The 22,136-nt window shown below is 43.4% G+C and overlaps 1 protein-coding gene across 6 annotated transcripts in view; it reads left to right on the forward strand.

Moving 5' to 3' along the window:
* Nucleotides 1–4,378: 4,378 nt before the first annotated feature.
* CACNB2 (calcium voltage-gated channel auxiliary subunit beta 2) overlaps nucleotides 4,379–22,136 on the forward strand; it is a 401,769-nt gene continuing 384,011 nt past the window's right edge. For 2 of the 6 annotated variants that reach the window (XM_079914389.1, XM_079914392.1), the window contains exons 1-2: nucleotides 4,379–5,256; nucleotides 15,200–15,292. In XM_079914389.1, the coding sequence (XP_079770515.1) occupies nucleotides 5,137–5,256; nucleotides 15,200–15,292 (213 nt within the window). In that variant the 5' untranslated portion in view covers nucleotides 4,379–5,136. Of the gene's footprint in view, nucleotides 5,257–5,597; nucleotides 5,668–6,040; nucleotides 6,132–11,999; nucleotides 12,127–13,077; nucleotides 13,301–15,199; nucleotides 15,293–22,136 lie in introns of those variants that run through there. The other 4 variants (XM_079914397.1, XM_079914390.1, XM_079914395.1 and 1 more) reach the window with 4 other exon arrangements.

Below are 22,136 nucleotides of genomic sequence, written 5' to 3' on the forward strand. Positions count from 1 at the left end.
CAACTGTGTTGAACTCAAATCAGGTCTTAGAGTTGGGCGTGTGTTTAAGTCCTGCCACTCATCAGCTATTCATGCTTGGTTAAGTCAGTCTTTGCTAGCTGTTCGTCAAAATTCACTCTCTTTTTCTTCTTAAGGCACCTGACTGGAGTATGGTTTTCAGCTTGGCTTGTAGGTTTTCCATGGGATAGAGTTTTAGCCAGTAAAACATAATAAGTAGGAGAGATTTATACCACTTCCAAGCTTGGCCAATAAAAAATTTGCAAGCTCCACCATCTTCCATAATGTACGTTCCATGGCCACATTTTCAAAACAGTGGATCGTAACTCAGGACTCGGTTCCTAAATGTCAGCATGAAGCAGAGCTCCTTCTGATGGCGAACAGCTACCCAACATCAAAGGAATGCACTTCTCGTCCCCTAATCCACTAAATACCTATAGGGCTTATTTGTTACCGCAATGTGACCTGTCCTAATACCTACTTCATAGATGAGATGATATACATAAAACCTTAGCACAGAGCCTGGCACCTTGTACGTAAACCAAAGTACCAGTTGTTATAGTTATGATTTGGATGAGAAATCAGTCAAATCATAAATGAATGTGCTGGGCTTCCCTGGTGGCGCAGTGGTTGAGGGTCCGCCTGCCGATGCAGGGGACGCGGGTTCGTACCCCAGTCTGGGAAGATCCCACATGCTGTGGAGCGGCTGGGCCCGTGAGCCATGGCCGCTGAGCCTGCGCATCCGGAGCCTGTGCTCCGCAACGGGAGAGGCCACAACACTGAGAGGCCCGCGTACCACAAAAATAAATAAATAAATGTGCTTTAGAAACTAAAAAGTGCTATACAGTATTGGATATTCCAAACCTCTGTCTCCTGGGTAATTTTAGGAACTCATGAAATCTTATTACTTCTGTGAAGCCTTTACTTTGGAAGTGAAGTTAAGCTTTCCTTGACCACTTCGGTATCTCAGTTGTATACACTGAGATTCACCATACACGTGCACACACACAACCCTCTTACACGGGATGTGATTGCATCTTCATGTACTTTTTTTCCCCCACATCTTTATTGGAGTATAATTGCTTTACAGTGTTGTTACAATGTTAGTTTCTGTTGTACAATAAAGTGAATCAGTTATATGTATACCTATATCCCCATATCTCCTCCCTCTTGCGTCTCCCTCCCACCCTCCCTATCCCACCCCTCTAGGTCGTCACAAGGCGCAGAGCAGATCTCCCTGTGCTAGGCAGCAGATTCCCACTAGCCATCCATTCTACATTTGGTACTGTATATAGGTCATTGCTACTTTATATACTTTTAAATAACAATCTGTAATTCAGGGAATTCATTTTATAGCATACATTTCCAAAAAGCAAATGTACAACTTAGTGGAATTATCATACCAAGTTAGGCCAGTGGCTGATACAGGTATATCCTTATGAAAATGCTGTTAATAATGGTGGAGATCCAGAACCGTGAATGAGGTGAAAAATGATTTACTAAGTAAGATAAGAAATCACACTGGTGCATATCTGTCCTAAAGAACTCTTACTCCAAGGTCTTAAATACAATCACAAATCTACAAGCAAGAGAGGAGAAGTAAAGTAATCATAATCACTGGTTCTTCTACTTACAGGGGAAAAAAACACCCCAACTCTTTTAAACTTCTGGCTTCCTTGGCCAAAGTTTCTTACCAGCCTCTGTTCTCATTTTAGAGCATTAATAATGCCCAGAATATGCCTGTCCATTACAAAGACTAATGAGCATACCGGAGTTCACGTACAGCTTGAACAAATTAGTCATCTGCATTTAAATGCCTTCGCTGATGATTGTACATCCATTATTCCTGGGGTGCATCTGCATACCTTTTAACATTGAAAAGAATTAGGCGTTCCATATCAAATTTTAGCTTTTATCCGTGGCTTTTAAGTACTGCCCAAGCCAAGGTAGGTTACAAACAAAACTGACCATAATAGAAAACATCCACCATAAGTTTCCCAAGCATTTATCCCTCTGTATTTATTCTGACATTGTTCCCTTTTTCAGGTAGGGGTAACATTGTGTTACTTTTTACTTGAAAACTTTTACGAGTCAGACTAGAGTCTGAATGCGTACATTGTATTGTGTTACTGCTCAATGCAGGCTAATTAAATGAGCGCAGGTTATTAAGGAAAGAATTAATATAATCCTTTCAGGGGAGTAGTGATTAGGTAAATGTCTTTGTTAAAACTTGCAAAGTTATATGCTATGTTTTAAGGCACGTGAAGACAGATCATTCAGTCATTCACTCATTCATTTGTGCAACAGGAGTTTTCAGCCTCCATCTAAGTGCCAGACACCATGCTGGATGGGGGATGATAAAATGAGTAAGACCCAATCGGCTGTCCCCAAGGAACTCTGTCTAGTGGCAGAGAGAAACATAAAAACAAAGAGTTGAGTATCAAACATTAATGAAATGAATAAAATATACTCTATCACATTTGAACCTTTAATTCAAACTTGGCTTGGCTATAAGTATAAGCATTATTTTAAATGATTTTCAAGGTTGTTTTGCTGTTTTGTGGTCTCTGTAAAAAAAAAATCTGATGAAAGATAAAATTTAACTTCCCAAATGGTCGTAAATTGAAAGCGAATGCACGGATATTTAAGTATACTATGAGAAGTCAAACATGTCATGGGGAAACACTGTTTCAGCAAACCTGGCATTTTTTAAGTGTTAGAATTCATCCGTCATTCATTCATTCAAGAATGTATTAACTGGTTTCTACGTGCTTACTAACTAGACTTTAAGCTCCAAGATTTCTGGGTTTTGTTGTCTGTGCTCATCCAGTGGCAACAGAGGAAGCTTGATATATGTTTGATTGAATGGATATTGAAAGAATTCAGGGGAAACGGGCCAGATTCTGAGTGTGCCCTGGTGAATAACCATGGCTCCTGTCCACACAGAGCTTACACTCTAATCTAGAACCAGATTTAATGTTATCCCTAGTCTTTAATGCTCTTAAGAGAGATTTAAACACTCTCTTAAAAAAACTGAAGTTTCATTAACTGACCTAGAAGAGTGATGCCATCGGCAAATCGTGGAACTAAAATAATAACTCCAGAACTTTAAATACAATGTCTCTTCCACTTTTGTATGTACATACATGCATATATATATATACACACATGCAAAAGCACTGCTGATTGCTTTTTTTTTTTTTTTTAACAAATCTTAGCCAAGGTTTTGGGAAGGCTACTAGCCATGGCTACAAAGCAGAGGGTGCCCCCTTCCCTGGCTGGCTGGCCGGCCACCCACCCACATCCTAAACAACAGCTTTCCAGCTCCCCTGTCTGTTGCTTTTCAAAATGTGACTTTACTATTATCGTCGTTGTTGTTAACCAATTTTTCACTGCTTCTGTTTAACACTCAGTCAGGTTTTCCCCCCTATTTTGGAAATATGTATGTATGTATTTTTCTTCCATTTTTATTGCGATTTAATTGAAATACAACACTGCATAAGTTTAAGGTGTACAGCATAATGATGTGACTTACATACACCATGAAATGATTATCACAATAAGTTTAGTGAACATCCATCATCTCGTATAGATGCAAAATTTAAAAAACAGGAAAAAAATTTTCCTTGTGATGAGAACGCTTAGGATTTACCCTCCCGACAACTTTCGTATATAACAGACAGCAGTGTTCATTGCGTTTATCACGTTGTACATTACATCCCTAGTACTTAGATATCTTATAACTGGGAGTTTTTACCTTTGACTGACTTCAGCTAACCCTCTGGTAACCACACATCTAGTATCTTATTCTGTGAGTTTGTTTTTGAACCTTCAGTCACACTTAAATAAAAATGACAATTTTAACCCCGAAGATTAAGAAAATCAATGACATTTTGGATATGCCTAACCAACACCTGTTCTTTAAGCCTGACTCAGATCACTGTATGATGGAGGTGGATGCATTTATCTTTGAGAAGAACAAGGACTGTATCCCATAATAATTTAATACACCATGGCAAAATATAAAACGCAGCTGAAGCCTATGGTAGTAAATTTCCGTGTGTATATTTCAGTATCCAGAACTGTCTACATTCAATTGTTACAAAAACCACACCGATGCCGGGAAAACTTGTTCTACATAAAGTTCCACTGTAGTAAAAGTTGTTGAAATACGAGCTACCCTGTAATACAAAAAATACGTCTTATTAGGAATAGCTGAACGTTATGCCGTAAAGGAAACATTCTTGCTACGGCTGCTACTCTCTTATCAAGAGTTCAGAATCCTAAGGAAATGCTTGCACGTCCAAAATGGGATATTAAGACTTCTCAACTCTACAGAAAGAGGGAAGAAGCAGTTGGCAAAGATGAAGCCAACCCGGAGCCATAAAGGGAAAACTTCGGATTTGGAAGTGGGTCGATTTGGACCCAGGAGCCCAGGCCAGCTGCAGATTCGGGCGGGGCCGCAATCCTCGGGTCACCGGCGGCGTTTCTCTGCTGGCTCCTCGTCACTGCCGCCGTCCAGGGCCTCCAGCGGTCGATGGGGATGGGAGGTCCTCAGTAGACACTTGCTGCCCGGGGCCGCGCGAGGCCTTGACAGATTTCGGGCGTGCAGGGGCGGAGAGGAGCCTCCCGCGTCTCCGAGGCGAGCGACCTGTTCCCGCCCGCGGGCTCGTGGGGCGCGGAGGGGCTGGAGCTCGGCCGCCGGAGAAAGGAAGCCCCCGGGAGCGAGGCCTGGCTTTCGCGGCTTTGAAAACTTTCCAGCGCGCGTGCCACGGCGACGCGCAGCGGCTGCGCCGGGGCCCCGGCGGCCCGCGCCTCCCGCGGGCAACTTTTCGGCCTTTCGGTGGCCTGTCACTCTCGCCGGCCGACGCGCCTCCCCCTGGGCTCGCGCGGCCGGAGCGCCCTCCCTCTCGGCGAGGACCTGCCCCAGCGCCGGCGGCTCCAGTGCCCGCTCGCCGCTCGCCCTGCCCGCGCCCCCCGCCGCCCGGCTGCCCCGCGCCTCGCTCGCAACCTGGCCCGGCCGCGCCCCGCGCCCTGAGCGCCGCGAGCCCCGGGCGGCCCCTGCAGCGGGGGGCGGGGAACGGAGGAGGGGACCCGCCGCCGGGGGCCGGCTGCTGGCTCCCGGCCGACCGTTCGCCAATGGTCCAGAGCGACCTGTCCAAGTCGCCTCCCACAGCGGCGGCGGCGGTGGCGCAAGAGATCCCGATGGACCTGCCGGAGAACGCGGCTCCCGCGGGGGCGCTCGGAGCGGCCGCACAGGTAGCGAGATCGCCGCGCCCGCCCCTTTCTTTGTGAGCCGCCCGGGCGCCGAGCTCCGTCTCTCCCGGCGCCGCCTCTGCCCGGATCCCTCGCCCGGCCGCTCGCTCCGGCCTGGGTCTCCCCCTCCGCCGCCTTCTCCTCCCCCCGCGCGTGGCCACCCCCTTCTCCCCTGCGGGCGCCGGCGCCCCTGCCCCTCTCCGCCTCCCGTTCCCCCCGCTCCCCCCCCCCCCGCGCCCCGGGCTCTTCTCCGGCTTCCATTTTCCTCGGCTTCCCCGAAGCCCGAGGGAGGGAAGGGGCGGGGGAGACCTCGGGGTCCTCGGAGGCTGCCGCGGCCAGCCCTCGTCGCCCCTTCCCGGGAGAGGCACATGGAGAGCCATGGACCAGGCGAGCGGACTGGACCTGCTCAAGATCGTGAGTGCGGGGCGGGGTCCGGGAGGGGCTCGGCTTCCGCAGCTCCGCTCCGACGCCGACCCCGCCGGACCGGCTCTGAGCCGGGGTGGGAGTGGGGGGCGTGGGAGGGGACGCTCCGCCCCTGCCTCCCCCGTGACCCGCCTCGGCACCTGGGCGTTGCGCCGCGCGGCCGGCTCCGCTCCCCTCGTGGCCCTGGCCAAGGCTTGCCTGGACCCCTCGGCCCCTGCCGAAGAGAGCGCGCTGGGGACGCGAAAGTTTTCATTTTTCCCTTGGCCCTGAAATGTGAGCCGTCTCGGGGAGCTCCGGGACCACTTTCAGTATTAGCGGTTTCTGGGGAGATTCCGGTTTGCTGCTCGTCGTGAAATAGGAGATGTCAGTTGCAGGCGCTGGGCACGGATAAGGTGGCTTTTACGGAAGGCTTTGGCAGGTACCGTTTGGATTACAGACGCCTCCAGTTCTCAGCGGTAAGGAGTCTCTCAACTTCTATCCTAGCAGGGAAACAAGACTTGAGACTCCTAACGGTGGGCTGCTTGGCGAGTCGCGGTGAAGAGGTCACGGTTACCTTTCAGGCATCACTTTTTGGAGAAGTGTGTCTTCTTTGCTTAGTGATACTGCCTTGTTGATTTCAAGCCTCCGTTTGCTAGATCGGAAAATGTGGGAAGATTGTGTAGCTTTATGTTTATGTAAAATTTCTAAATACGTAATTTATATATTTTATATTTGTATATGCTCGAGAGAGCGTGTCCGTCTTCTTTACTGTAGTTACGGGGGCAGGAGTGGGCCACAGTGATGATAAAGTGTTTTGCTGCTTTGTTGTTTTGGTAGGTGGTAGAAATAGACTGCTATAGCTATGTTGACACTGTTAATAACGTTGGTTCTGGTGGCATGATCTTGGAGCTTTGTTGAACTTCCTTTTACCACTGGGAGTTAAGAGTGCAGACTTAAAGCACATCATTCATTTGGATTTGGGATGGAGGAAAAATGTAGAAGGCAATCACTTGTATCCTCAGAAATCCATGTCTTTCATAGAGGAATTCCTTTCTTTCCTAGAGGTAAAACAGCTAGATTTTAGTCAGCCTCGGGCTGTTTGGCTGCACAAGCCCAGCGGGGGCATGTAACTAACCACCTACATTTCCATCTAGCCTCTGCCAGGGGACCTGAATTCTTACCAACCCCTGTCACGTTTGTTCTAGACTCCTGATTTTATCTAGATACTCACCAGGTTACGTGAGAGAGAGAGAAGTGTACTCGGGGACTTCTGTTATTCTAGGATGAAGGTCTTGAATACTGATAGAGGAAAGAACTTTTAAACCCGCTTTTCTCTTTGATCTTCCTTCAAGGGTTTTTGGGGGTTTTGTTTTGAGTTTTTATTCTTAGGATAAAAATAGAGTTCCTGAATTCCTGGAGATCAAAGTTAGGGCAGACAGAAAGCATGACTGCATTCAGATAAGAGATACTATTTACTTTGTGATTTATGTAGTTAAACGTAAGGCAACAAGTATTTGTGATGCAGCTGCCACACGGAAATGATTCAGATACGAGAAGACACACTTTCTGCCTCCAAAGAACGTACTTTCCAGGAGCTGCAAGGGTGACAAAGCGATGACAGTCGTACAGCATGGGACGCTAAGAGAAGTACTGAATCTTAGATGGTTGCAAAGGAGTCGAGAACACAAGTACTCCATTTGGAGTAATCTGTAAGGGCTTCATGCAAGAAGCGGCATTTGAGAAGGGGTTTGAAGGATGGGTCAGATTTCAACAGACTTTCAGAGAGATGGTAAGGAGCTATTCAGGACACCAAGTCACAGCAGTTAGAAGTCTGATACGTTTGTAATCCCTAGTTTGGAAAGAGCGTGGACAGGTACAGATTGGGCATAATCAAGCAGAAGTCTGACAGTTTGTGGCAATTTGAGGCCACATCTTGGAGGCTTTGGAACCTGCAACGTATTGAAAAACAGAGAACCTTGGAAGAGGTTCAGGGAAGGCGCAGTATAAGAGCTCATGGGGAAGATTCTCCTGGGAGTGTTCTGTAAGGTGCTTTGGGGTCTTGGGAGTCTAGAGGTGGAGCTGCCAGAACGGAGATTGATGTAACAGTTTGGACAAGAGGTGATAAGGTCTAAACTGAAAAGAGAGAAACGATAATAGATAGGACAGAACTACAGATGGACGCATTCCAGAGACCCAGGCCACAGGAATTGCAAGTGATGGAATGAGAGAGGGAGGGAGGAATGCATATTAGAAGCGGGGAAGAGGTATAAATATTCAGCTGCATCAGCGTCCATCTCCTTGCTCTCTCTACCTTCCAAAAATGAAAGCAATCTTCCTTGAATCATGTTCGTATCACAGCCATTATTTGGGGGAAACATTGCCTTGTTTATTTGAGACCTCATAACTCGTGACATCACAGCGCAGTGAAAACTTGGCAAGGCACGTCTTCCATGTCTCTGGGCCGGCCAGGCCAGCAGTAAAACGGCCTGAGAAGAAGAGGCTGTCTCTGGAGCATCTCTCTGTTTTGTGACACCAAGTCATAGTAATTCTCCTGAGAAATGGAATGTTCATTTGCAGACAGTGTCTCTCAGCAATCATGGGTTTTAAGAATCCTTTCTCTTTCACCTCTGGAGTACATTGGGAGTCCTGTATGAGCAAAGCAAAAGCTGGAGCTTCCCAGACTGCCCATTGTTCTTTTTTATGTCACAAATCCTGCCTAGGGAGGGGGCACCCTCATATACTCCAACCCCTTCCCCCCCAGCACACGGTCATAAACAAAATAGATCTATTTCCTACGTGAGAAGTGAGTGACAATCTAACTGCAAAGCCGGAAAGTTCAGGTCTAAACACATTGCATCCCTTTTTTAGGTAACCTGCTGAACAGTTTCAGTGCAAATGTGGACAGTCTGCCTCCAGAGTCGAGGTGCTAACTGAACGCTGTCCCTCCAAGTCTGTACTGTCCACCACGGTAGCCACTCGTCACACGTGGTTTCTGAGCACTCGAAATGTGGCTAGTCTGAACTGAGATGTGCTGTAAATATAAAATACACATTTTAAAATAGAGAAAAATACAGGTGAAATAAGTACACAGATTACAGATCAACTAAAAATGCAGGTAAACTAAAAATATACAATACAGATTTCAGAGACTTCATAGGAAACAAAGAATATCATTCTGCATGTCATTAGTACACTTACATCCACTGTGCGTCACAAGGGTAATATTTTTGGTATATTAGGTTAAGTCAAATACACTATTCCAGTTCATCTGACCTGTTGCCTTTTCACAGCGCTACTACAAAATTCCTCTTATGTATATGACTTCGATTTCTATTGGACAGCGTTAGTCTAAAGTACAGCCCCGGGAATTCTCCAGGGAGTTGGCCAGATCTGGATGGAGGCTGGGTGTATGCAAAATCCGGGTGAAGGGAACTGAGTCTAGGATGGCAGCAGAGGAGGAAAAGAGTGAGAAGGAGAGCGGTAGCTCAGCACTTCAGGCCTTAAAGAGACGGTAACCAGCACCTGCCATCGCACCTGGAGGTGAACAGGCAGTAAGCAGATGGCCTGTTTGCTTTGCTCCTGGCAGCGGCCTGAATCGTGGAGCCAGGCGGTGCTTTATCTGAAGAGAGCGGCAGCCCTTCCCCCCAGGTCAATACCACTTTCCAGAAACTTTGCCAGACACTTCCGGGTCCAGTTCAGTCTCTGAGGTCTCTCAGCACAGTGCACGTGGGTACTGGGCTTTAGGTTTTGCTGCCCCCTTTTCTCCTGACCCCCATCACTTGCCCCTTCAGTGGGATTTTGCTCTGATGCCGCCCGGGAGAAGTTTTAAAACCTGCTCATCAGAATTTCCGAGTGTGTTTTAAAATGCGAGACATAATATCTGATGATTTGAGTGATTGGAGGTTGAGTTAGCCGTGTGGTTTTATGTTCCCGTTCTTTTTGTCTTTCCTTTTGTGTGAAGAATTAGTTTACCTGATGGCATTGAATTATGCAGTCTGTAGCCTCGGGCCTTTCAAGAGAAGCTGAGCAAAATATGTTAACCCTGAGGGGGGTGGGTAGCGGGTGGCCCTCTTTGGTTCTGTGACCATGGGGACATGTCTCTATCCTACCAAGAGTCTGTGGCACACACGGACTTTCACAGTAACAGGGAGTTCGGGTTAATGATGACACCTTAATGAAGTGACTGGGTCTGTCTTAGAATTCTTTCCAAAACTGGCTGGAGGTATAGATTGTGAAGAAGGTAAGCTTGGCCCCGGGCATCTCCCGCCCTGGCCTCGTCCCCCCTCCCTTCTCTACCTGCAAGACCCCCAAAAGAGCGCTATTTATGCTGCTTCTTGAGTCCTTTCTGCTTTTGTGTAAACTGATCCATATAGAGAACTTGATTCCCCTCTTTCTAGGGAAAGAATCTCAGTGACTTCTCCCCTAGTGAAAGATCTGACAGCCTCATTCACGCTAAACTGTTGACAGATGAGGACATTTCGTGTCTGATTCCTCTCCATATTCCTCTCCAGTTAGTTTCGGCTTCCTTCGCTTCCGACTCTAAAATGAGGAAAGTCTGCAGTTCGAAGGGATAAATATCAATGAATGCTGATCAAGAGGGATAGAAATTAATTTCAGGCATCCGCATTTTGCTCATGGGGAGCAATTCATAGGTAGGAGAACTGTCACCTTATTCATCAACCACAGAAGCGACATTTTTAAAGCTGCCCCCAGGGGCCGCCAAGCCAACTTTGTGTGCAAGGCTGGGCTGAAGTCTCCACTTAACTGGCAGCTTCTGTAATTAACTGTTACCGTCTACTTCAGTCATACAGAAATGAGATTTCAACCACCTGTGGAAGTGTGGCCATTTATTTGTTGATTTTTAAGATTACAGTCCAATTTGAAAAGTATTTAGTGTCAAAGAAGACAGTCATTCACATGAAACTGATATTAACATCCGGATGAATGGTGGAGATCTTTTTAATAAGTCATTTATATATTTGTGGCCATTTCTTTCTGGTTTCTGAAATCTTACTTAATTTGGCTGATGTTTTAGGAGGAGTAAAGGAATTCAAACGTATGGTTTTCTTTTTTCCTATTTGCTGTGGTGACTTCACTGGTTTTTTTAATTAAGCTGTGTATAACCAAGAGGCAATTGAGTGGGAATCAGTGACTTTTCAGACTGTGTTCCATAAGGATGTAGGGGTCTGCATACATCATGGAGAGTATTATGGGGTACACTTAGCCCTCCGGACATACCCCCTGTCTCTTCTTCCTTTTACTTCCTGAAACTCTGGCTCTAATTATTAATTGTTTCATATATCAGATGTTTATATACTTAGTGTTGTTAAAAAAAATTTTTAGAAACCCCATTAGTCATAAAAGTAGCGGCATTTGAAGTAGCCAATTAAGAAAACTATACTTCTTTTCCCCATTTAGGCAACTAAATATTTGAATACTTAATCTTTCCTGTCTTTTATTATTTGGGTGAGGGTTGGGCTTCCCTTTTTTAAAAAAAATTCCTTCGTATGAAACACTCTGGTCCTTATTTTCCAGAATTTTGAATAACCAATACACAAGTCATTTTAGTCAGATGGACTTGATTTTAAATATGCATGGAATTAAAGGCAACTTCATTTGGTAATGGTGGTATAAATTTTCACCAGCCTTTTTTAAAGTACATAGAAATGGACTATTAAGTTTGCAAAAGTTGCTTTAACTTTGCTTCTTCTTGATCCTGGATATTGTTATAAAAAGTAACTAGTCTTTGAGGTGTCATTTTTGACAGTTAAATTTTTTTTAAAAAAGGAGACTATAAGAGAGAAATTACTGCTGAAATTAGTAAATAGAATAGAGGTGTAATTAAGCATATCTATTTTGGTTTTAAATAAATATATATAATGAATAGGAATTTGCTTTAACACTGTTAAGCAGAAACACTTTGAATAAATCATCCCTCCTGCATTTCAGTGATTGAAGAACAAGATATTTTTTCTCAGAACTATCACCAGTTTGTGTGCAATTCCGTATGCCATCATTTTTTCTGTTTCTTAGTACGGTTGAAACCTGTTTCTTAGTACAGTTGAAACCTGTAATAATCCAATGTAGACACATTGCATTGGTAGCTAAGTACACCTGAAACCATGTTTGTGAACAGTGTTCCCAGGGGCCTGGAAAAATTAAAGTGACTTTTTAAATGTGTCTCATTTTTTTGCAGAGAACTGCAGCCTCCCCTGGGACTGGCTGTCTTAAATATTGTGTGGTTCTCACAGTGCCTGCCGGGCAATGTCAGCAGCCATGAAAAAGTTTATACTCCAAAGCAGCTGAATAGTAGAAACATACTTATCATTAAAAATCCGAAATAAGTGATAATGATGGAATTTCAAAGAAGCTTTTTCCATCCATGTCCAAATGATGCTGGAAGGACACGGGGATATTGGGATGAGAGAATATTTCGTCTTTGTTCTCAAAAATAATTTATTATTATTGAAGGTACATAGTGTATGTACATAGTGTATGTACCTATGTACATAGTGTATGTACCTATGTACCTCCGAATGAAGGTACATAGTGTACTTGACACAGATTTGCTCTCACCTTCCCCCAAGGAAACACGTTAGGCCTTGAAAATGCTTTCAAGGTAATAAGTATTTTTCCATATGGAATAATAGAAAAAAGGTTTCTTTTAATTTTAAGGAAACTTTCAGACTTTAAACGTTGTAGGCCTTGGAAGACACATTTGTCTAAACCTTTCTGTAAAAATTGGAAAAGGAAGACCATTGTTGAAAGAATGTTATTTTTCAACAGTTTACGGAATAATGTTTACAGAAGTAAGAAGAATGTGCTGTTACGTGAAGAGAACCTTGTATTATGAAAGCCCAGCCTAGATTGTCTTTCCTTTTATGAAGCCGAGTTAATTAAATGCCATGGAAACACATTTGTATTATATAAATCGCTTCGATACTTGGAAGAGAACAAACATATTTAAGACAAATTTTTGCTTTAAAATTATACCACCCCCTCACTGAGTGCAAATTCATCTAAATTGCTCACAACACAAATGTTTGTAAGAGATTTCGGCTTGCCTAAGTGCTACGTATATTATGGTTTATAAAATATTTCCATTTTAATGAAAACCATACGAATGTATAAAATATAACAAAAGTCTCATTTGTAAAACCTGGACATGGTGCTTTTCAAAAAAGCAAACTTGTAAATTCTGATCGTCTAATGAAGTCTCTGTGGGCCAGATCCCTCTAAACACGTTATACATTTTAGCCCAGTTTTCCTCCGCTCTTCTCACTCTTATGTGGGTATCACTTTTTAAAATATTATTTTGAGTCGTTACCGTGTGCTAGGTCTTATACTAAATGCTATAAATACATTCCTTCATTTAATACCTAAAACCACCCTGGGAGGCAAGCCTTAATAGCCCCATTTTTTTTTTTTTTTTTTTTTGGTACGCGGGCCTCTCACTGTTGTGGCCTCTCCCGCTGCGGAGCACAGGCTCCGGATGCGCAGGCTCAGCGGCCATGGCTCACGGGCCCAGCCGCTCCGCGGCATGTGGGATCTTCCCGGACCGGGGCACGAACCCGTGTCCCCTGCATCGGCAGGCGGACTCTCAACTACTGCGCCACCAGGGAAGCCCAATATCCCCACTTTTAAGGTCAGCTATAGTAGGATTCCCGCCTGTGTATATTTATCTGGAAAGCTCGGTGTTGAGCTATTTTTCACTTATATTTTAATGTGTAATTTTCTCAGTAACTTTATCCATGCCTAGAATTAACCGTCGATGAATGCATAGTTTAGTCTTCGTGTTGCTCTCAGTGTAAGCTGTAGGTATATTAGAAGAAGCAAGTTCATTTGTAGATGTTTGTGCTTGGCCCTACCCTGTTATTGAGACAAATTGTCTTACCTTTAACATCCTGTTCTTAAATGCTACCTTCTTCTTCTTATTATTACTATTCCATAACATTTATTTTTTGCCTTCTCAGCAAAATAATTAAGTGGTTAAAAAGCAAGCTTTTTGGATAAACAATAGGGTCCTACTGTCTAGCACAGGGAACTAAGTTCAATATCCTCTGATAAACCATCATGGAAAAGAATATGAAAAAGAACATGTATATGTATAACTGAGTCACTTTGCTGTACAGCAAAAACCAACACAATGTGTAAATCGACTATACTTCAATAAAATTAAGAAAAAATAAACTGTGCTGAAAACCATGCTTTTCCAGAGCAGTTCCTCAGAGCTATCTGAGAGGCTGTCTGTCTTTCAGGCTATAGTCCTCGGTTTGGCTCAAATAAAACTCTTTTCTACTCCTATTAATAATAATAAAAAAAACCCCACAATCTTTTCACTTCATATTCAAACATTACACCAATGGGCCAGAAAATTGTACAAAGTATTTTAATTTTGTATAATTCGCTACCACTTCTATAGCTGTTTCAACATCTCTCAAAACATTCTCTAGATCCATCCAATAATGTGAAGAGTTGGCACCAGGCTTCATTCATATTCCATCTAGATCAGTCTATCTGTCTATCAACTTATCTATCTACCTATCTATCCGTCTGCCTATCATCTGTCTCTCAACTATCTAATCTATTTACCTATGTAAAGGTAATCAGAATTCATACTGCCAGATGTTCCACAGCCACCGTGTGCAAGGACCACCCCAGTATAGGAACACCTGTGGAATTACAAATTAAGACATGAAAAGAAGCAAACACTGGCTGTTGAGCGCCCCTGGGAACAGTACTTCATTATGCACGAACCTACTGCCTTCATGCTCTCTGAAGGGTTCTGACCAGTTACTCTCCTCTCTCAGTACAACGGCCACAGTCCCTCCTGCACAGAAATGCTTATTTTTTTTTAATGCCTTATCTTTAGTGGCCATTGCCTCTTAACCACAGATATGCTAACAGAGAGCATAAATTGTTTTAATTCACCAGTTCTGAATTGCTTTTTCCAGAAACCTCTCCTCCCTATCAACTCACTGAATTGAAATAAATATTTGTGATTCCACCAATAACTTTTTAACATTTTTATTTTATTGAAGTAGAGTTGACTTACAGTGTTGCGTTAATTTCCACTCTACAGCAAAGTGACTCAGTTAGACATATATATATATATATATATATATATATATATACACATTGTTTGTCATATTCTTTTCCATTATGGTTTGTCCCAGGAGATTGGATATAGTTCCCTGTGCTGTACAGTAGGACCTTGTTGTTGATCCATCCTACATATAATAGTTTGCCTCTGCTAATCCCAAACTCCCACTCCATCCCTCCCCCACCCCTCTCACCCCCCACAACCACAAGTCTGTTCTCCATGTCTGTGAGTCTGTTTCTGTTTCGTAGATAAGTTCATTGTGTCATATTTCAGATTCCACATATAAGTGATATCATATGGTCACCAGTAACTTTATAATCATGCCCATATGATGACAATCATTCTTTGTCTTGATCTAGAACATTGTCTAGAGCTAGGTCTAGATTCCTGGGTGAGAGTCTAATAATAATCTCATTTGTCTTTTTGTCTTCTTTTTTGTAGTCATATGGAAAAGGAGCCAGAAGGAAAAACAGATTTAAAGGATCCGATGGGAGCACTTCTTCTGACACTACCTCAAATAGTTTCGTTCGCCAGGTAAGGGTGCTCTTAAATTCATGGTTTGGAGAAGTCTATGAACATGAATTCACTTTTGGTTTTTTTAGAGGTGGTCTTACAGCGTCATCCCTATGATTTATATAGTATTATTGTACTTGCTTTTAGTTGAAGTGAAAGTTGTGCCGTTGAATGTCCTAATTAATATATTTAAATTTTAAGTGAGACCATATGTGTCATAATTACACTCTCCTGGCAAGTTGGGGAAAGAGAAACGCAAACTTCATTACAGAGGATTTCTTCAGAACAGCATGAATGAACCCCAGGAGAAATGATTCCAGGCTTGGGGGGTTTGCGGGGGGTGGGGGTAGGGAGACAGGCGGTGGGCATCCGTACCACCAGCTGTAAAGTTGAGATACTGGTCTTCCTCCAGCAGGAGTTTTCTTCTTCCCACCTGGGGCTTGAATTGTAGAAGAGAAGATTGGCTCTGCTCTTGAAACGGTCGGTTGAGGCTAGTAAGGTCAAATAGAGCACATGGTATCTTGGAGGCATAACTGAAACTGCTTTGGAGACAGAGCCTTCATCTTAGTTAAGGTGGATTCCTGCCCAGGAGTTTGGAACTGCCCCCTAGGCAGTGTCAGGACCCTTGACATGGAAACGCTCTCATCCGTGGTTACAGAAAGGACTTTCATTCCCAGAGGACGAGTAGAGGCAGCCAGATCTCGGAGGATAATAGGCTCCAGGTGAGGCGAAAGTCTCATCAGGCGTAGGTGTGCCGTATCTTCATCTGATGCTTCTGGGTGGAGAGGAAGTGGGGGAGGAGCGTGCTAGAGAGAACCTGCTTTCCTGGCTGAAGGACCACCCCTTTTTGGCTAGCAGGCTCATAAATCATCTCTGGTCTGTGAGCGCTGGCTCCTCAAGACGATGGCTGGCAACTGCAAGAGCTGCTTCCTCTCTACTGGAAGGAAGGCATTTTCCCCACTGCTCTGGGGGTCCTTTCCCCGCGTCTCTCCCCCCAGTTAGTTAGCGGCAGTTCAGCCTAAACATGTCGACCTGTAGCGTCCGTGAGGATTTTGTCCTTGGCTTGTGGCTGCCTCCTTCCATTTTCCCAGCACAGACAAACGATGATCCGCCTCCAGCCATCCATTCCCTCCTTGCAACACCAAGGGCACCAACGGTAAGTCTGAGTAACTTACAGAAAAAACTTTGGGTGTGGTCTCTGCTCGTTGGGATTGTTTCGGTTGTGGGAAGGTGGAAAGAGACAGCTGGTTAAGAAGGAGAGGAGCTTTTGTGTGGCTAAGAGACATTTGGAAGGAGAAAGGAAGATGAAGCCACGTGAGGGCCCACCCTGGAGCCATGTTCTGATGGTGGCAGAGGAGCTGGGAGGGGTGCGAGGGGCACTAAAGGTGTGTGCGTGGGCCTGGTCTTGTCGTGGGCAGAATTCAGGCATCAGGGTCCTCGGTCTGAGTGAAGAGCCTTGAGAAATAGTGACTTAGCTAAGGTGAGCTTCTTAAAGGAAGGTCGCTCAAGGCCTTTCCCATTTCAAGCCTCCATATTTATTCTGCCTCTGGGACAGGGAGATTGACCCTGGGGAGTAATCATCTCAGGACTGAACGCTGGAGTACCTGAAGCAGAAACAAGTAAGCTTTTTAGGACACATAGAGACTGCAGCAAAGCCACACAAAATGACAGGCAGCTGGTTGAAACTGCGTGGAAAGAAAAACCGCCGTGTTTCAAGTGAGCGAGATATTGTGATAGAAATAAATTAGGGCTCATTGAGCTCTGTAAAAATGTCTTTTAAAGGCAGTCGCCGGGTACCATTTTCCAATTGTCTTGTTGGCTGTGAATTCCCCTGGTCCTGGAGTTTTTTTTTTTTTTGGTCCTGGAGTTTTGATAACTTAATCCAGAAGGTTAGGAGGGATTGCTACACTGGGTATGGTAACTGGAATTTGTTTTTCCTTGTGATAATTTCCTTCTGACTTTGTGTTCTCGGTGACGTATGAGATTCTGTGCGTGAAACACAGTTATAAACGATAAAGAGAGCTGCGGAACGGCTTACTATCAATTTAGATACCTATTGCCATGTTTTGGCATGTCAGAAGACTGAAAACAAAATCTATCCTAAAAGTCTGTCTCCTTGAAACAAAGGTCCGTCTCCTTGAAACAAAGACCCAGCTCCTTGGACCTCAGTAAAATGAGGTGCTTGCTGTGGCCTGGATTTGGGGTTCTGATTATACAGGCATCATGAACCCTGAACTGCCAGCTTGTTTCTATCACAGAAGGAAAACCAGAGTCTTTGGCAAGAATGCTGAGTCAAACACTGTATTTTTCCTTTGGTAATTTAATCTCTGTTCTGTTAGAACCACATTCATATTTTGCTATCATTTGAAGAATAAGCAAAAGCCACTATGGTGTAGCTAAATATTTAACAGGTTATGGTTTCATCAGAGGATCTGCAGAAATGCGGGGTAGGTAGTAACAACAAGTATATGTTAGATTAAATCATTTGAAAGCCCTCCTTTTGAATGTTTTTTTATCACCAGCAATTGATTTGTTAAACAGGTGACATGCGTCTGTGTATATTACTCGTCTGTGGCTAGGGCATGTGTGTAATTGATATTGGAATGGTGTTTGATCCATATCACTGGGTTCTATGTAAAAATATAATTCGATTTTATTCCTGCCCTTGAATTAAAAATACTTTCCATATAATTTTGAAAATCTTAGACTTCCATTTTCACAAACTGTATATTATTAAGACTTTTTAAACTTGGTCCTTTTAGGTGCTCTTAATACTAATGAGATTTAAATATTTTAGAGGTTGAAAATGTGAACAGTTTACATAAAGAGAAGGAATTTTTATTTTTTTTAATAACCGAGAATAGGGGACCCTTCCCAAATCCATATGTTGAAGCCCTAACCCCCAATGTGACTGTACTTGGAGATGGGGTCTTTAAAGAGGTAGTTAAGGTTAGATGAGGTCATAAGAATGGGGCCCTAATCTCGTAGAACCAGTGTCCCTACAAAGCAGAGACGCCAGGAATGTGCATGAACACAAAAATAGGCCATTGAGAGGACGGCGGGGGGAGAAGATAGCTGACCCCAAGCCACGGAGAGAGGTCTCACCAGGAGCCAACCCTGCCAGCACCATGGCCTTGGACTTCAAGCCTCCAGACTGTGGGAAAATATATTTTTGTTGTTCTGTTACGGCAGCCCTATACAGATATGTACACAATTGGGCTTGGAAGTAGGCCAATTTTTTTAACTTTTAAAATATTCTTGGGAATTCCCTGGTGGTCCAGTGGTTAGGACTCCACACTTTAACTGCCAAGGGCCAGGGTTCAGTCCCTGATTGGGGAACTAAGATCCCACAAGCTGTGGGATCCACAAACCAATAAACATTCTTCTTGATATATAACATATATGCTAAAAGATACACAAATTATGAAGTGTGCAGTCTGATGAGATTTTACAAAGTAAACACTCCTATATAACCGACAGCCAGGTCAAGAACTAGGTATTACCAGCACCGAGGTGCCCCCTTTGACCCTTGCCAATCATTACTCCCTCCTTCCTCACTAAAGGGAACCAACCACTGTCCCTACTTCTGAGACCATAGATTCACTTGGCCTGTTATGCAGATTTTATAGAAATGGTATCATTTTATGTCTGAATTCTTTCACTCAACCTTACCATTGTTATGTTCAACTATGTTGTATGTTTCGGTAACTGGTTCATTTTCTCTGCTGGACAGCCTTCCGTTGGGTGAACATCCAACAACTGATTTATCCCCCTACTGTTGCTAGACATTGAGTTGTTTTCCAGTTGGGTTTGTTGAGAGCCATGCTGTGACATGCAGTCTTGTACCTACCTGTGGTCTACATATGAATGCATTTTTTGTTCAGTGAATAGAGTGGAACACTGGGTCGTGTGTTCAAGTCAGGTAAACACTGCAGAACACTTTTCCAAAGTTGTGAACCAGTTTTGACTCCCTCAAGCAGTGGAGAACAGTTTTAGTTGTTTCATATTGCCCACACTTGGTACTGTCGATGGTTTTTCATTTCAGTCGTTCTTATGACAGTGTAGTCATAACTTATTGCGGTATTAATATCCATTTCCCTGATAACTAAGCTACAGTTTACGTGTGGCTGGATCTAGGGAGCATTGTGTGATATATAATATATATATTTATAAGTGTATATATATTGTATAAAATATATAATATATATGTAAATTTAGGCTCTGAAAGATCTTATGATATGAAAGTACTTTATTACTCTCTATGGTAAATAGTCCATTAGTCATTGTAATTTGGCCTATCGCTCTTTGTTAGAAAATTATAACTATAGGTTGGAATATGTTGGAACATACTGAATCCATTAGAACATGAGCATGAGTGAAGGCTACAAGTAAAAAGGTAAAAGGCATGGTTTCATTTTTTTCCAACCTTTTAGCTCTGTATTTCTAGCCATCATGTGTTTGTGTCGCTCTAATTCTTTCAGAAGATTCATTAGTCTTAAGGGAAGATTGCTTATAGGTATGTCTCTGCTTTAGGCCCTCAAGCAGGACAGCAGCTGCTGTAAAAGAACTTTTGTATTCTAATCAAGGTTCCATTTTGGTAGTTGACCAGATCATTGTAAGCTCACCAAATAACCCATCTTCTGGTTCTTCACATCAGCAGCCTACTTGAAGTCAGTGATATTTCAAAGATGGGGATGAGAGGATGCCTTCCCTCATGAGCTTAGTTAATTTCCCCCAGGACGTGGTTTCCATCCTGGAGCTCGGGGGAGGGGCTGAGTCCTGAGCAGTGAGTGTTGCATCATGGCCACGGTCCGCGGGGATTGCCGCTGCGTGTGGCAGATATTCATGGGGCTTCCCGTGGACGGACTGTGGGAAACCAGGTTGCTGTTGGTTCTACTCTACGTAAGGTTGTTGCGAAGTCACAGCCTAGCTCACCTGGTATATCAAATGCTTCAAAGGCAGAACTTATTTTTGGAAGCTGCAAGGAGGAGCATAAATTAGAAAGAAAGTTCATTGTGGTTTATCTGTTTGCTTTTTAAGTCTCGTTCCTTTATGTTGCGCTTAAAATGTCACCTAGATGCAATATAGGTTCACCACGTGCTGAACTTAGAATTTCCATAGTTCTTTTTTATGTAAATTATGATGTTAGGAGATTTATTTCAAAGGTTTTTCTTCAAGAAGCAGCGTAGTGATAAGAGCCTGGACGCTGAAGCCGGTCTACCTGAGGCTGGATTCTGCCTCTGCCGTTTGTTTATTAGTTGGCTCTTGGACAAGTGACGTAATCTCTCCGTACCTCCATCTCAGCGTCATCATCTGCGAAATAGTGGCCCCCTCAAAAGTTGGTCGTAAGGATTACATGAGTTAAAACTTGTAAATTGCTTAGAACGGTACCCGCTACCTAATTAATACTATTTAAGAGTGTGTTATTCTTACTTATAAATGTTATTACCTACTTAGAACGTTAGTTAAAACCTGAATAGGAAGTAGACCATGGCAGAGGAAGTAACAATAATGGTTATTGACTGTTATGGTTATTTGCTGTATCTTCTGTCTGTGGCTCCATTTTACAGACGAGACCATTAAGACACAGAGTAGTAACTTGTCCACAGTCACACAACAAGTAAAGTTGGAGTCAGAATTTGAATCCAGGGGGCTGACTAGATCCTTGCTGTCCTGGGTTATGCTGCACTCCTTTGTAACAAATGCCGCGAATAAATGAAAATCAATTTCACATGTTTAGTTCTTTCAGCTAAGAAAGACTTGGAGAAAGACTCCTACCAGTGTTCTTAGGACAAACACAAAGTTATTCTTTTAACTTCCTTCCTTGTAGGAAGTTGAGGATGTCTCTAGCGCTGACAGTTTTCCCTGGCATCGTGATTTTAAAAAGAACACATGAAGTATCAGTTCTTTACTTCTTTCATCAGAAGTTGCTCAGATTCCCAGTTGGTGTCACCATTTTAGCAGACTCTGTCATTGTTATTGGTCCTGAGAAGTAGAGACGTATAATTGGAAGAGTGTTTATTTTTTCCTTTCTCCCGTGAAAGTCAAAGAAACACACACTTTCTGGAATTGTGAAAGTCCCTTCTTTCTTTTTTTTTTTTTAAATAAACTTGGAAGTGAACTCAAGTCTGCATCCCCTGCGGTGTCACACTGGTTGGTTTCGAGGTTTGACTGACACTGATGCTGGCCCATGAATCTGGGTAAAGTGAGACGTGTATATACAGCACCTGGGCGTAACATCAGACCCCTTTAGAAATGAGCTTTTGGTTCATTAGGGCTTGTGCTTCGTAAATAGGCACTTTAATTTTAATTTATTGAGGGGTGGAAAGTGTTAAACATGACTTATAGGCACCGTAATTAGAATTAATGAAGATTCTTGTTCAAATTGTTCATGTCCTAAAAGGTATTTAATACATCAAGCTGTGGTTATCTTGGATTTATTATTAAGATGGAAAGATATCCAGGCTGCCTTTGATTGGAGGATAGATTCTTTGCAGTCTTTGGCTCTGTGCTGTGAATAGATCCAACAATAAGAGAACTTCATTTCTCATAATAATAAACCCGGAAAGGCTACAGGTCTTAAAGTCCTTTGCATTTCGTGCCTGGCGTAAATTTCTAGTTGATGAAGATAATTCAGTTTTCATAGAATTTAGCTCTTCCCCCCAACGTCATCCAAAGAAAGGGGGAAAAGAATCCCGGAGATGTGTTGTCAGACATGGAGAAGGAGAGAGAAGAGGTGAACTAGATGTTTCTTTTCGCACCAGTACCTAAGCAAGTAAATTAATTTACTGGAAGAAAACAGGAGGCTAGGAGTAGCAAGGCCCACCTGGCATTGAAGGATAGAACATTTGTGCTGTTCTTTTCA

Source organism: Stenella coeruleoalba (assembly GCF_951394435.1).
Source record: "Stenella coeruleoalba genome assembly, chromosome: 2".
Taxonomy (NCBI): domain Eukaryota; kingdom Metazoa; phylum Chordata; class Mammalia; order Artiodactyla; family Delphinidae; genus Stenella; species Stenella coeruleoalba.